This window comes from Antrostomus carolinensis, unplaced genomic scaffold (assembly GCF_000700745.2).
Source record: "Antrostomus carolinensis isolate BGI_N321 unplaced genomic scaffold, ASM70074v2 scaffold18742, whole genome shotgun sequence".
NCBI lineage: Eukaryota > Metazoa > Chordata > Aves > Caprimulgiformes > Caprimulgidae > Antrostomus > Antrostomus carolinensis.
Genome location: NW_010297785.1, coordinates 1 through 14,806, shown reverse-complemented (window position 1 = coordinate 14,806; position 14,806 = coordinate 1). Strand labels below are relative to the sequence as shown.

General features: G+C 37.5%; 1 protein-coding gene across 1 annotated transcript; it reads right to left on the bottom strand.

Annotated features, from left to right (window-relative positions):
* Positions 1–4,610: 4,610 nt before the first annotated feature.
* Positions 4,611–11,875, bottom strand: LOC104520536 (sperm-associated antigen 1; the record flags this gene model as incomplete). The annotated part of the gene is made up of 5 exons (XM_010162251.1): positions 4,611–4,742; positions 4,898–5,275; positions 7,249–7,413; positions 10,645–10,771; positions 11,734–11,875. Coding segments are annotated over 5 exons (944 nt in total), but the record flags the coding sequence as incomplete, so codon positions are not given.
* Positions 11,876–14,806: the final 2,931 nt, after the last annotated feature.

Here is a 14,806-nt window from a genome sequence, read left to right as displayed (position 1 = left end):
CTGTTCACTTGGAAAATATGGGGTTTGGCATAAATGGGTGTTAGGTGAGCATTAGTGACTTAAAACCATTCTTATGTGAACTCTTATTTAAGGGAAGCAAAAGTTTTGCAGAGACCTATACAAACGTATTTCAAAAGCGAATATTCGTAATAACAATTGTTTCATAACTGGACACACTGTATTTAGAATGCATGTGGAATGAACCGTATCTTCAGATGGATGTAGCCTGTGTCAGAAGTGTTTGTGTGTGTGTACACTTTGAGCAAGGTTATGGCATTTTACATAATTTTGAAACAGAAGGAATTGGTACTTAATGCGTGGTGGAATGGAGACGTCACCTGTGAAGAACAGTGGGGTCACTTATTTATTCAAGCAACCAAGCGTGCAGCAGATGAGGCTACTACATAGTGTATAAAAACTGTAAAATAACAATCCAGTGACTTACAAGCGTTGTAGAAAAGCAGATGCAGTCACCTTTCATTAGAGGGGAAAACGGTGCCCCATCAATTCTTGGTGCCTTTGGGAAAAGACTGGGTTTGAAGTGCCTGGTCGTTTGAGGATTTTACTGTAATGTTTTCCAGAATGTCCTCTTTGGCCACCTTGGATCACAAAACAAAATTCTAGTGAATAAAATGACTGTGGTAGATAAATGTATTATAATAATAATAATAATAATAATGAAGTATTAGCCTACCAAAGACTCACTCAGGCTTTAGTGGACATGACATCTCTTTGCAAGACTTGTGTATCTTCAGTCCCACAATCAAAGTGCAGTGCAATGACTGCCCACGTGCAAAGATGGGTTCCAAATATGCTGGCTTTTTTCTTTTTCTTTTGCCTATGGGAAGATGTACAGCTGAACACGAGCTGAAGTTGGCCAAAGCGCCTGCACTGTTAACGGTTTGTTTTGGGTTTGTTTTTGTTTTGGGGTTTTTTTTGCTATGTAATTCACTAAAATGAAAAAAAGGAAATTGTGAATATCAGAATAACAGTTAACAATGTTCTGTCTTGTGTTTCATGTATTGCCATTATGGTGCTACTGGAAGTTTGGTTGGATAAAAAGAAAATGCCATCAGCTGCAGTCCTCCTCATGAGTTAGCCTCACCAGTTTCAGTAATACGCTTATAACACTAGTGCCAGTTACGTTCTTTGATAATGCTCGTTACAGTATTTGTATATTTGCAATTCAGTTTTGCTCAATAATATGCGTGTAAACTGCAAATCTGAAATAAATGTCCAAAACTTGACATCTAGTGGTCCTTTGGAGTGTGCTGAGTAGCCTTCTGAAAAGGTGTGTGTTCCTAGAAGGTGCTTTTTTTTTTTTTCCTGTGAAGTGCTGAGTGCTGTCATCTCTTGTTGCCCCTCAACACTCATTTTGTTAGGTGTGCTCTGGAAGTTGAATGCTCTGAGACTTTGAAATATAAGATCTAAAGTTAGTTGCATTTTGTACAAGACTTCAACCCAATTTCTTTTCATATTAAAGAACAGCAATCTGAGCTGCCTGTGCGGCGGGCAGGACAGTAGATGGTTTTCTGAGAGGATGCAGCTCTGGCATAAGCACATTTCTCTTTGAAGAAAACTGCACCATCTTGGTGCAAATGGGCAGCTCAGTCAGATTGCCGAGCTAAACTCAGGCTCTGCTTTCTCCATCTAAAGCGATGCTTTGCTCAATCCACATGGTCTGTTGGAAGTTCATTCTGAAACCCTGCAGACTGGCCAGAGTTCCTGGGTAACAACTGGCAGTTTTTGCTTGGCTGAGCTGCCTGTTCATTAGGCTGTTTCTCACCTGCATCATAACAGCTCAGGGACTAGGAAATTAAACTGATTGGGATGCATTACAGAAGCCAGAGCTGGATCTGCCTCGTCCCAGACCTGTATGTGAGCTGTATTTGTATCGGTGAGTAACAAGAGGGTAACTGTTACGCTGGGTCAACTCTAAAGCTGCAATTAGAGCGTTATTTATACCATTTCCAAGGGAAGGTGCTCCAAGAGAGAGTAAGAGAGGGGATGAGTGAAACACCGTGCACCCTAGAAATGGTAGCGAGGCATAAAAGCAATTTTTGCCAAGTCATCAGGCAGTCTGAGTTGGGAGTGAATGCAAATTCTCTATTCTGTAGGGAGGTTGGTGTTAACAGTTCCTTACGTGCTTTGTTCCCGATTGATTTCCCCCCCACCCTTTCTGAACACTTTTAGAAAATACCCTGGTACTGAGGAGTAAGTTTATTGAATTAGGATAGCAGTAACTGAATGGAGCATCTGCTGGTCATCATCTTACAACACCAGTTTGTGAATCCTGATGTAATTTTTCAGGCCTGTATAGAAAAGTCTCTGTTAGTCATTAAGAGAAGTGTTAACTGATTCTTTAGGCAGAGGCTGGAGAATGGAGTGAACGTGACTTGGTGAGCCAGTCACACTTCCATCACTGCACGTGCGCTCCAACTGGTGAATGTTCCTCAAGGCCTCCTATTTCTAACCTCTGAGTAAGTTAAATTTCTGTGCAGTCATCTTAAGCCAGATGTTGCTTCCTCTGTGTCAGGCAGCAGCAGATGAACCTCCCCTTTGGCTTTTATTTTGTTTAGTTTTGAATCTGATGCCTCATGCAATAGCAATAAAGTTATTGCCAGCTGGGCCATGGGCTCACTCACTTGCAGGCATTGCTGCTGTTCTCTGTTTAGAACTTCTTAACAACAGCTCATTTTAGTTCCTGATCTGCTGATCTCTGTCATTTTTACCTCAAACTGAGTTAACCTCTGTTTCAGCTGACATTCAAGCTGGAAGGTAGTATGAGAAACGGTAGCTGCCTGGACTACTTTTAGGTTTCTCGTTTAATTGCTACGGATTGCTTAAAAATGTCCTCAAGTTAACTGTGACACTGTATACCTATCTAGCTATGGAAACTCATTTGTCTGTTTCCTCATGGACAAATGATTTGTCAGTAACACTCCATTTAGAAAACACTTGTCTTTTTAGTGATGTTCAATTGTCTCCTAAATTTACTAAATATTTTTATTATGATTCACTGCTGCAAAGAGTCTGATTTTTTTTTTGTCTGCAGTGTCAAAACAAATGATACAAATGAGATGAACTGCAGCAGTCAAGAACTTTTCCTAATCCATGCACTATTAATTGAAAACACTCTGAACTCTGTTAAACTACGTCAGTAAGTTAATTTGCACACACAACGAAAACACTTAGGTACAGCGGAAGAAACGAAAAGACTGCCCTCACCAACACACACAGTAACGAACGGGAACACCTTGCCACGTTGGCACTGGTTATGCACAGATGAGATGAGCTGTAGCTCTCTCTTGAGCATGTGCCCATCTCATAAAAAGAGGACATTTATAAAGGAAAAACATCAGTTGTACTGACAGTGCTTTAGGAATTAAAAGCCTCACTCCTGGCACTCCAAGAAAAGACTCACGTGTCAGAATTGTAAGACTGAAGAGGGTAGAACCAGAAAAGAGAATCCGTAATTGTACTTTTCAAGAAAAAAAACTTTATTTTTTTTAATTAATATACACCTGAGAAAAAATTTAATTAGAACAACACTCTTAATGCTATTTCTGCAATGCTAGTGAATCTGAGATACATTTACATCACGTGTGCAAAGAAGGCATTGGGGTATTTAAAAAATTTAAAAGCTTCATCTTGAAAAAAGGAGCTTTGTCAGAATCAAATATAAAACATAAATACTGCTGGGGAAAAAAATCACGCTGGGCCAAAAAAATTGTTTTACTTGTAGCTTTATGAATATGTCTGTAAACAGAAATAGCTGGTCTTTTAAATAATCTGATTACACAACTCAGAGTTAAATACTTCTATTGCTACGTGCAGCCATGTCTTCTCCTGTTTACCACCAAAAGCCATTCAAACCAGCAGTCCCTCCACACACACAGAGAAAAAAAAATTCTCTGTGCACTCAAAATGACTCACTTGTTAATCATTTTAAAAACATACCCATTTACTTAATAATTAATTATTTTTATTCAGTGTTCCATGACATGTTAATAATATATTATTCATTCACCTTTGCTGCTAAGCTGTATTGCATCAAAAATATTTAAATCTGTTTTGTATCGACCAACCAGGGACAGTGGAGAAACTGACGGCCTACAGTCGTTTCTCTGGAAAACGTTAATGCTTTTTGTAAACTCATTTTAGAAAAGCTATTGCTAACTATTGTTTAACTTGAAGACACTTCTTTATCACCGGAACATACAACTCACAAAAAGATGTAACAAGTGGTGACTAAACATGTATCATCTATCGTACCATTAAGCTATTTCACATTATATAAACATATAATGTAAAATATATATATTTTTATTTATATATATATATATATAATTAACACAGTCTAAATAAAAGCAGTATGCAAAGTAACATGAATTCGGTTACTGAACACAGAGACGCGCACTAAATTCTAGAGATTAAAAATGTCTACAACTACAAGAAAAAAAGAGCAGCAAGTTTTACACGTGCAGATGCTGTCAAGACAAAATAGAATTCAAACAGTCCGGGAAAAGACCTGCTTCAACCCTTGCAAGTCTGCAGAGTTCACACATTCACCTGATAAACATGGACTATATGCATGCACCCAATACATTTTAAAGTTCATAAACCTTTTTAAGGCTCTCAAGGTCTTCCAAAGAGTACTGATGATTCTGGTTTTCTGAAAGTAAGTCAAAGAGTTGCTGAACCTGTTCTTTTTCATTTTTGCTAAGAAGGGCCAGCACCACCTGAAAAATAGATTATTTTATAATTAGCACAGGTTGATTAAAAATCATAGTATTTGACAGGAGATACAAAATTAGTGTATCAGTTCCTTTTAAGATACGAACATTTCCTTTAGGTTTCTGTTCACCTTAAGTACTCATTCAGCCTTGGTTCTTACCTTAAACCTTTCTGCTTTGCTCAAGTAGAATAGGTGCTGATATACAAGGCCTGGATCTTTTCCAACTACATAATATTCCAGTGATTGGATAAAAATCAAAAAGATTTCTCCTTCAAGTTTGTTACTTAGCAGCACTGGCAATTTTTTTGGATCAGTAACTGTTAGAAGATCTGCACAAGCAGCTTTATCCTTATTGGCATTCACTGCATTTATAATCTGACCAAAGTCGTAAGCATTGGATGGTTCAGAAATACGCAGTTTCTCAGAGGTCTTCAGTGGCACATTCTTTTCAACTGCTTCCTTGGAAGTAACATGATCAGTCACAACATCTTCTGCTGTAGCAAACTGTCTTTCTTCCTGTTCATCAGATTCAGTCACCTTCACAAAGAAAACGGCAACAAATCATTTTAATATGGATAACGTGAAGCTTCATAAACTGCATACCTCTATCAATCAATGTCACTAAATTAAAGTCAGCACTCTTCATAAAAGAAAGGCATCTCTGTTCCTTTATGTCCTACTTCCCCCAAAATAACACCTCTCTCATTCATCATTAAAGGTTTGTTGTCGAAAGTGTGCATTTTACATTTCCTTTCCCTGCCTGGCACTCCACTGTAGAATCAGAATCGTTTTGGTTGGAAAAAGACCTTTAAGATCATGGAGTCCAACTGTAAACCCCAAGCACCACATCTACATGTCTTTTAAATACCTGCAGGGATGGTGCCTCAACCACTTCCCTGGGCAGCCTGTCCCAGTGCCTGACAACCCTTTCACTGAGGAAATTCTTCCTAATATCCAACCTAAACCTCCCCTGGCACAACTTGTGGCCATTTCCTCTTGTCCTGTCCCTTGTTACTTGGGAGAAGAGACCGACACCCACCTTGCTACAACCTCCTTTCGCGTAGCTGTAGGGAGCAGTAAGGTCACAAATCAGTCACTAGAAAATTAACCATGGGTTCAACTACATTTGCTAAAATCCATTTCAAGCTATCAAGAGTGGTGGAATTAGCATAAGCTGACTGAACTGTCATTGAATGCGGTCTCTTCAATGGATGCCAAGGTTTTTGGAAAGTCTGAAGATCCTGTGCTGCACAGTACAGTGTTGTGCTGCAAGATCAGTAATTTCTGGAAAATATTGCATTGGGCAGTTCTATTTTTTCAACTCTCCTTACTATCGAGAGAGAAATCTTATATGTATATATAATTACATCTTGATTAAAATGGAATAGTAATAATAAATCCCAGTTTCTAATAAAATTTTCCTTACTTTTCTTTGCAGTCTGTTTTCATAGAACTACTTTGTACTACAGCAGATAAGAGAGGTAGGGCTCTCTCAGGGGGCAGCTGTAATTATGATAGCAAACATAAACGCCTCCTGCCTCACCCCTGGAAAAATTACAACTGCCAGTAATGAAGTTATCTGGTCTCTGAACAATGCAGTCACTTCCCAAACCTCCTTGAAACACCCTCCAGGTCCCTCTGTTTGTCACAACTCAGAGCTTAACTAACACTACCCGGCTTATGCTACTTACATAAAATCCATGAACTCGTGACAATGTGAAGTGTTTCAGTAAAGCAAGTTGTTTCTATGTGAATAACTGCAGTTTCCATTACAATTCCATTTTAAAATTACATTATCAAATTACCACTGTACAGACTGGTAACTATGTATTTTAACTATATATTTTAAAATGAAAAGGGGAGAAAAAAAAAAACCCAACAACATTCTTAAAGAACCAGCAAAGCTACAGTCCAAAAATACCAGATGACTGAGAAAATCCTTTCATCACCTAATTCTACCCAGAATTCTGCAAGGCTAACATTTTGATCCAGTACTTAACATTACATTGCGTCTTTCTTTTCTAAGATCCTACACTCTGCTCACACTCTTGCTCTTTAAGGCAGGATTTCATTCTTCAGACCAGGAACTTTACTACTAGCATAAGAAAGAGCCAGCACGCCTTCTGACAACGAACGTTTGCCCGCACAGCCCCAGAGGCGTCCCGAGTAGCACAGACTTTAAAGCAAAACTGTTATTTGACAGCTGTATTCCATAAAACAGGTATTTCGAAGTCTAAGCAGTTTTTGTTTACAAGAGCTTATCCTCCAGTTTAGTGCCATCTCAATGTACTTTTTTTCCATTTCTGCTGTGGTTCTGCATACACTTCAAAGCAGTCCAAGCTTTACTAAAGAATGTAACACATCATATGCAAGGGTCCTCCAATATGCCCTCAAAGTAACATGAAAAATACAACCTCATCCCCAAAAATGTAAAGCTAAGAAGTGCTTAACATTATCTCTTCAAATGTGTGACTTCTGTACTGCCTGCTTTTAAAAATGAACAGGAATACCTCTTGTATGGTTATTTTCTTCCTTTGCTTTTGTTGACTGCCAGCTACCGCACTGCTGTCGAGGTTAAGCAGCTGGGTTACCTCCTCTAGTTCCTTTTTTGCTTCAAGAACATCTGGATCTATTAGAAGCACTCTGTTGAAATCATCAACACTGGCTTGATAATTCTGTAAGTAGAAAGGAAAATATTTTTTTTCATAAGCACACCACTAGAAAAACAAATTTGAGCTACCATACTTTACAATCAAGAAAAAAAAATGCTAGGGTCTTGACATTAAGCAGACAAAAATAATCTAAATACTGACAGTGAAATTTCATTAGAAAGAAAAAAGGAAACTGACAATGAGTTTGAGTTAGTTTTGTGGCTAAATACTTCTGTATCAAGAATGTAATATGAAATAGTTTACTCTGAGAAACATATTCCCTGTATCAGAGAGCAGAATACTGAAGATTGCTGCTTTTAAGCATAATTGCTTACGGTGTTACACTACCTCAGAGTAACGCAATGTGAGTCCATCAACAGTTTGTGTACTTGCTTTGCCAATAAAATATACAGTTAAATTAAACTCAGATTAAAAATATACTTAATCTTCCTGGGCTTCAATCCAATAGGTCTTCTCTTACAGTACGAGAAGGGAAATTTTTCGCAATACTTGAGAAGACTGGGATTATGTTATGAACACCAGGATAAACAGGATTAGGAAGATAAACACAGCCACAGAGTGGCATTAGGACACAGTTCCTCAATAATCAGTTCTCTCATTTGTTTAATGTTTTTATTTCAAATTTTAACATTAGGAATTAGGATTTTTTTAGACTAAATTTTCTGGAGAGACAAAGTTAGTAACATCAATTCTAAGGAAGACTGGAATATCGCACAGAAAAATCAAGGGCTGGAGTATCAAAAATAAGGATGAAATATAGCAGTAAACAGTAGAAGTCCATGCAGACAGTAAAAGATCAACATAATTCCTTTGTGTGGGGGACCTAATATTTCTTCTGTTCCCAAGCAGTATCATAAGGTTGCTCAAGTCATTCATATTTTAATGAAAAAAATCCTCATGTACCAGCTGAGGTCTTTCCTCAGCATCTCAACTGTAATAAAAGCACTAGTGTACAAGTCACTCATAATCTTTCCTACACAGGATATTTTGTTCAACACTGATGAAAAGTATTCAAGGTGCAGAGGCACTGCAGTAAATCTGTAAATGAACTGAAGTCTGCTGTATTGTGAGAGAAGAGAATTAGAATTATTTAGCCTTAGCAAATGAATGGAGGAAGGCGGCAGATTGCTTTAATCAGAAAACAGCTGCTAATTAAGCTAAATCATTTAAATTACAGATGTGAAGATTCACAACCACAGAGAAACGAAATTCTAGAACAGACTTCTGAAAACCATCTCAAGGGTTGGCAAACAACCAACACTCCTGGATTTAAAACTGCAGCCTGCCAGACTTCCCAGCAAAAACCATACCAGACAGTTGTATCGAAAGCAAGGGACTGGAGTATCAGCTGTAAGAGATGCAGTCCAGGGTCCTGTGTCCTATGTGACAGGCCTAATTCATCACACAAGCACGATTTTTTCCTGATCTTCCTCTTAACTACACCTCAGTGAATCTAAAAAAAAAACCCCTCTAAATTCTACTGCAGTTTTTGTGGTTAAATATCTGCATATTTATCTACAAATAACACTTCCCAGCTTAGCAAATCTTTGCCAAACTACATGCTTTTAGCTCCTAATTTTTTTCATTTCAGAGTCATTTTTCAAACTCAAATCACTTTTGTTGCTTTCTCTGGTTTTACAAACCACTCGTATCCCTGGAATTAACAATAATGAAGGCATTAAATCCAACCACAACAAAACATTTTGAGAGTCTGCAGCTCAGACTGTTCTCAAGGAATCCATAAACAGTGTGTTTCAGGCTATGCTTTCAATGATACAAAAAACATCTTTTTTTTCTAGGATATTCAAAAAAGCAGAAGTTATTTCTCCAATTCTTGACATTCTTCGCTAGTGTGTAATTAACTTTTTGACTGACAGAATAACTACATACCTTTGCTCATATTTATACTGATTTTTTATCAGCTTCAACAATATAAGGTTACCTGTTATTAACATCAGGTAGCTTGGTACAATTACAGAAAATATTTCACACAAAATCAAGACTTTTCACCTTATTTTAAAATTAATCAAAGCAAACACTCATTTCACAGCTACTGTAACAGAGGAACAAATTTATCACAAACAAAAGATCCCACGGTTCCTAGAAATTTGGAATTACAACATGGGATGGGAATAGGCCAGTAATACTGCTAAGCACAAACAGGTTGTCCTCAGGTGACTTGTAAGCTGAGAGACAATCAGGTAATTTTTTGTTAAGGCATCAAACATAATGGAGGTCTGAGGTATGTATTCATTTGATGGACACTGCTGGAACTTGGAGGATGCTTGGAGTGATCGCCTCCAGTTATAAAGAGCAACATGACAGAAAGCACTTCAGATGTTTCTTTAAAGACCCTTGTAAAATTTAATACAAAGTAGATGATGACAGCTCCCATCATGAGCCAACAGAAGTGAGAAGCTGATAATTCAATACTAAGCAAGAGCTGACAAGTGGGGTAAGGATTGCTATGAAAGAATGATGAAGTGCAGAGGCTAATTACCATCACTGAAGAAGGAGATGGGCAAAAGGAATGGCATGGTTCAAGTGATAGAACATGAGATTTGCAGTCACATTCAGGATGGATATGAGCAACATAACTCTGCATTTATGAAGATCAGGTAAAAGGATCCTCAAAAAACCTGTGTGTAAGATGAGCACAGTACAGACAACACCACTGCTGTGGGGATGGAAAGGAAAAGGTTCAGTCCTCAGACTGTCCACAGAGTAAGAAAGCAGATTACTGACAAAGGTTTGTAATGAGTTTGGAGAAGGAAGAGAGAGAGAACAAAGATAATTAAAACCATGGTTTAATATGACAAGCATTCAAATATAAGCAGATGCCAAAAGACACAGCTTGAGATTTTAGTTTAGACAGATGAAGACGGACATGGAGAGAATCCATTTGTCATCAGCGAAGGTACAGTAACAGACTGGGATACCCAGAAGAATATTAGAACAGAGTTGAAACTTGCTTAACCAATCTCCAGTCAAACCTCACTTACTCCAATATTCTTTTATGTTCTCAAATTATTACAAGTTAACATGCAGGTTTTTATGTTGCAAAAATATTTCTATAATATTTTATGTATGCCTAATGATCTACAAAGTAATAAATCATCAGCACTGCAAAGTTTGTTTGTGGTCACCCATTGACTGCAACTACCTGATTGCCTTTGAAGAGGATAAGCAAGTTTAGAAGTGCTTAATAATACCTGCCATGTTCTTTTTCCTCACCTGTAATCCTTTGTATGCTAGTGCTCTTCTATAAAAAGCTTTAATATTAGAATCTTCTATCTGAAGAACATGATCACAATCCTGCTTAGCCTCTTCATATTTATACAGTTTCAAGTAACAGAGAGCTCTAACACAGAAAAACAGAATACACTGCAATATAAGTAAATTCTACAGTGCTGTAGTGCCAACAGTATCCGACTCATAAATGTTAATTACAATACTTCACACAATTCAGTCTCAATGTGGTATTTTTTAAAGTATATCAAAACCAGTAAGTATCAGTAACATCACTGGATGGATTTAGAGAGGGACAATTCCTGCAATAAAAGTCAAAATTCAAGTATGACTAATGCTTGAAGTCAGGCAGATATATAAGTGTTTTAAAAGCAGAGCCTTTGTTAGTATTATATGATAGTATGGTAGGGGATATAGTATGGATTGGATTGGAACTAGATGATCTTTAAGGTCCCTTCCAATCCAAACCATTCTATGATTCTATGATTTTATACAGCCCTTCTGAGTAAAAAAGTGCTCTAGATTAAATAAGTAACACTGCTTTCTGCACTTTATTATTATTTTGAAGTCTTCTATTCCAGTACTGACCTAATCAAATCCTTCTTAGTTTGTGAAAGCTGATAAGATTACAGCATAAAGAATTATGCTGCAGAATTAGGTCAACCTTTAAAATAATGCTGTTGTATGACCATGTTCCTACTTTTATTTTCTCAAAATGTACATTTTCTCTAAACTATTACTCTTCATATTTGAGATACTGCTACTGCATATTAGTTTTTAATTAAAATCATATCAGTGTTCTCAAAAATGCTGCAAAGTGCTATGATGATTATAACTTTTAGTATTGCTTATTCTATTTATATAAAGATTTTAAGATATATATCAGTATCATTAATATTTGCTCTTTTTGGACAACAATGCAGTTTAAAGTCAATTTTGTTATGAGAAACACTTAAGTCAGGAAAAAGAATCTTTTTTTTACAACAGTGACCAAAGGGATGCAAAATCTCTATCTGCAGTGAGAAAATGTAACTATTGTTATCCCATAAAGAGGGTTAGATTTTGTCTCTTTACCTGTTAGTGTAGATCGTACATTCCTCGGTGTTTAGCTTCATGCATTCGCTGTATTTATTTACAGCTTCTTCATATTTACCCTTTTTTACAAAATCATTCCCTTCATTTTTCAATGTCTTGAACTTCTCCTCAGCTTTCTCACCTACATTACAAAAGGATCACAGTATTACATAAGAAGGTCAGTTCACTAAGGGTGACTGAATAATCTACCCAGGCTAAGAATAAACGCCTGGCAACTGGATCTTTATCGGCCTGCACGTTGCCATTTCTGTGCCAGGTCTCCCTACTGCTCTGAGAAAAGCATAAACCACCATATCTACATTTGGCACAACACGTAATTCCACATGCACCAGGGTAACTATTTTGCTGAAAATAACAGAATGCAACAGACAGCTCTAAAATTGCACCTCCTTCTGTCTAGCCCTTCTGTGTGGTAGAGAGGGACCATGTCTCCCCATGGAGATACCAGTTTTATTTACAATGGTGGCAATTTAATCAGCGGGATTAAAAGCCTTCTAGATCATTACCATTACACCAAGGCAGCCATAATTTCATCTAATACTCTTTCTGCAAGCAAGTATCTATCACAATTATTATGCTAAACTGATAGACAAACAAATCATCACATCAGTAGGGGTTAGTGATACATCAATAACATTCTGTTAACAACTATTCATTTGTAAAAGAGGCTTTGAGGAACCTGAAAACAAACACCTAACTATAGGTTTATTTAATCAATATTGAGTTCTCCTATAATTGTTTTTCTTTCTAAACTCCACATCATTTGCTGCGTATCCTTCTGGGTTAGACTACAATTTTTATCTGTGTTTGCAGTGGAAAACAAATACTGACTGTAGTTTCATGTCTCTGTTGTGAGCAAACAATAATTAGTAACATAGCTCACAGTAAATCATAATGGAAAAAACCCTTACTTTTTGTATCTTGCTAATGAGCATGAGCCCTTTACCAAGCTTCAGGTTGTAAACACTGTATATAACCAGATAATTTTAACCAATAATTAAACTCAGGGAGTTCTTTTATAAAAGCATGGCAGTCTTCTATACCAGAAAACTGCATGCAAACTCGGGGGAAAATTAAGTAATGACGTGAAACCAGAACAGACTTATGCAAGAACCACAACTAAATTATAACTCAAGTTGTTAGACACAAACCACAACAGGCAGTTTTGCAAAAATGTGTCAGCCAACAGTAAGGTTTAACTACTGACTGAACGTTAGTGCTGGCACGCTGCCGGCACCACTATCGCTGTTGGGTCCCACTGATTTGGGACAGACCTGAGAAGGCAGCCACAACCTTAGATTTAGCCTTCAGTGAAGAAAACAGTAACACACTCTTCATTTAGTATTTCTAAAAACAAAGCCTAACCAAAGTCCACTCTACTTGAAACAGACTGATATGTGTTTTGTATCAAAAAGCCGCAGAGCACACTTTACAAAGACAGTGATAGCCAGTTTTGTTTTCCCAGGAGCCGCTTATCTGTTGATATGATATCGCTATGATGATTTTCAAATTCTCTCTCTTAATCAAGTTAGATAAGGTCATATAGATCCAAATTTACTACTTAAAAGGTTTCTATTAAATAGGTTGGTTATACAATGAAATAAAAAACCAACAAGTTCGATTCCTCAATAACAGAAAAAGCCTGGAGTACAATCAGTACAAAAACCCTCCACTTCTCAAGCTAAGTGTTTATGTTTAATAGCAACAATTGCACAAAATACCAGTTTTCTGCTTAATTTTAAAACCCCAAAAGTGTTAAACCAAATTGCTGCCCAGTTCTGTAGTGATAAATCAGTAATGACATGCACTGACAACTGAAATGAAAACACTTAAGTCATTGGAGATTTCAAAAAGTAGAGTAGAATTTTTATCAGTTTAACTGAGTTTAAATTACACATCAACATGCCTCATGTTTCTTAAATGAAAAACCATTTTCTGTAGTATTACTGCAGCCTAGTATCTACTATAATTCAACTCGTATAGAAACTGCACTATTAGAAGTTTCTAGAACCATGCTTTATTCTTGAAAAAAATGTCTAATTCTCATAACTGCATGTATTTGTAAACTGTCTGTTGTTTTACATCAGGTACAAATAAATTTAGTGCTATCTGAAAGATCATCTTTAAAGTCATTAAATCTGTTGTGCCTGTGATAGGTACTGCCCTGCTCCCAACCCCTGGTCTGTCCCCTCAGTGTTGGTCACACGTGCTGAAGAGTGCAGACTATTTGAGGACGTGCACTATTGCAGCAAGGCATGAGGGACAGATAACCCCAGCACTGCTACCTCTCTGGCTGGCAATCCAGCGACACGTTGCAGCCTCCCGTGTTAATCAAGTGAGATTGTCTTCAGCTCTACTTTTCTTTATATTGAAATAAACTCCAATTAATAGAAGAGAAAAAATGATACAGTTAAGGCCGTTGCAAAAAGAATGTTTAATGTCAAGAAAAACTGAATCAGAAAGGTTCCTTCACCAGATTTACTAGAGAAGAAAAATGGAAACTGCAATGAAGAGGAAAAAAAATGAGGAGAACAAAGTGTCCTAAAGGAGTCAAGCACCCAGTGCACATCTGTAAACAAGCCCAGCATTAACATCTTTAAAAGGTGACTACTAATTGGCCACTGTCAAAGTTAGAATCCATCGTAAAAAAAAAATCAGAAGCGTTTTTCTATAGCCCATTTCACTAACTACTGGCCACCTAGAATCATAGAATGTTGTGAGTTGGAAAGGACCCACAAGGATCATCAAGTCCAGCTCCTGTCCTAGCACAGGACAGTCCCAAGATTCAGACCATGTGTCTGAGGGCCTTGTCCAAATGCTTCTTGAATATTTTCAGGCTTGGTGCCATGACCACCTCCCTTGGGATCCTGTTCCAGTGCTCCACCACACTCTGGGTGAAGAACCTTTTCCTAATGTCCAACCTAAACCTCCCTTGGCACATCTTCCTGCCATTTCCCCTGGTCCTATCATTGGTCACCAGAGAGAAGAAATCAGCGCCTGTCCCTCCTCTTCCCCTTGTGAGGAAGTTACAGACTGTGATGAGATCTCCTCT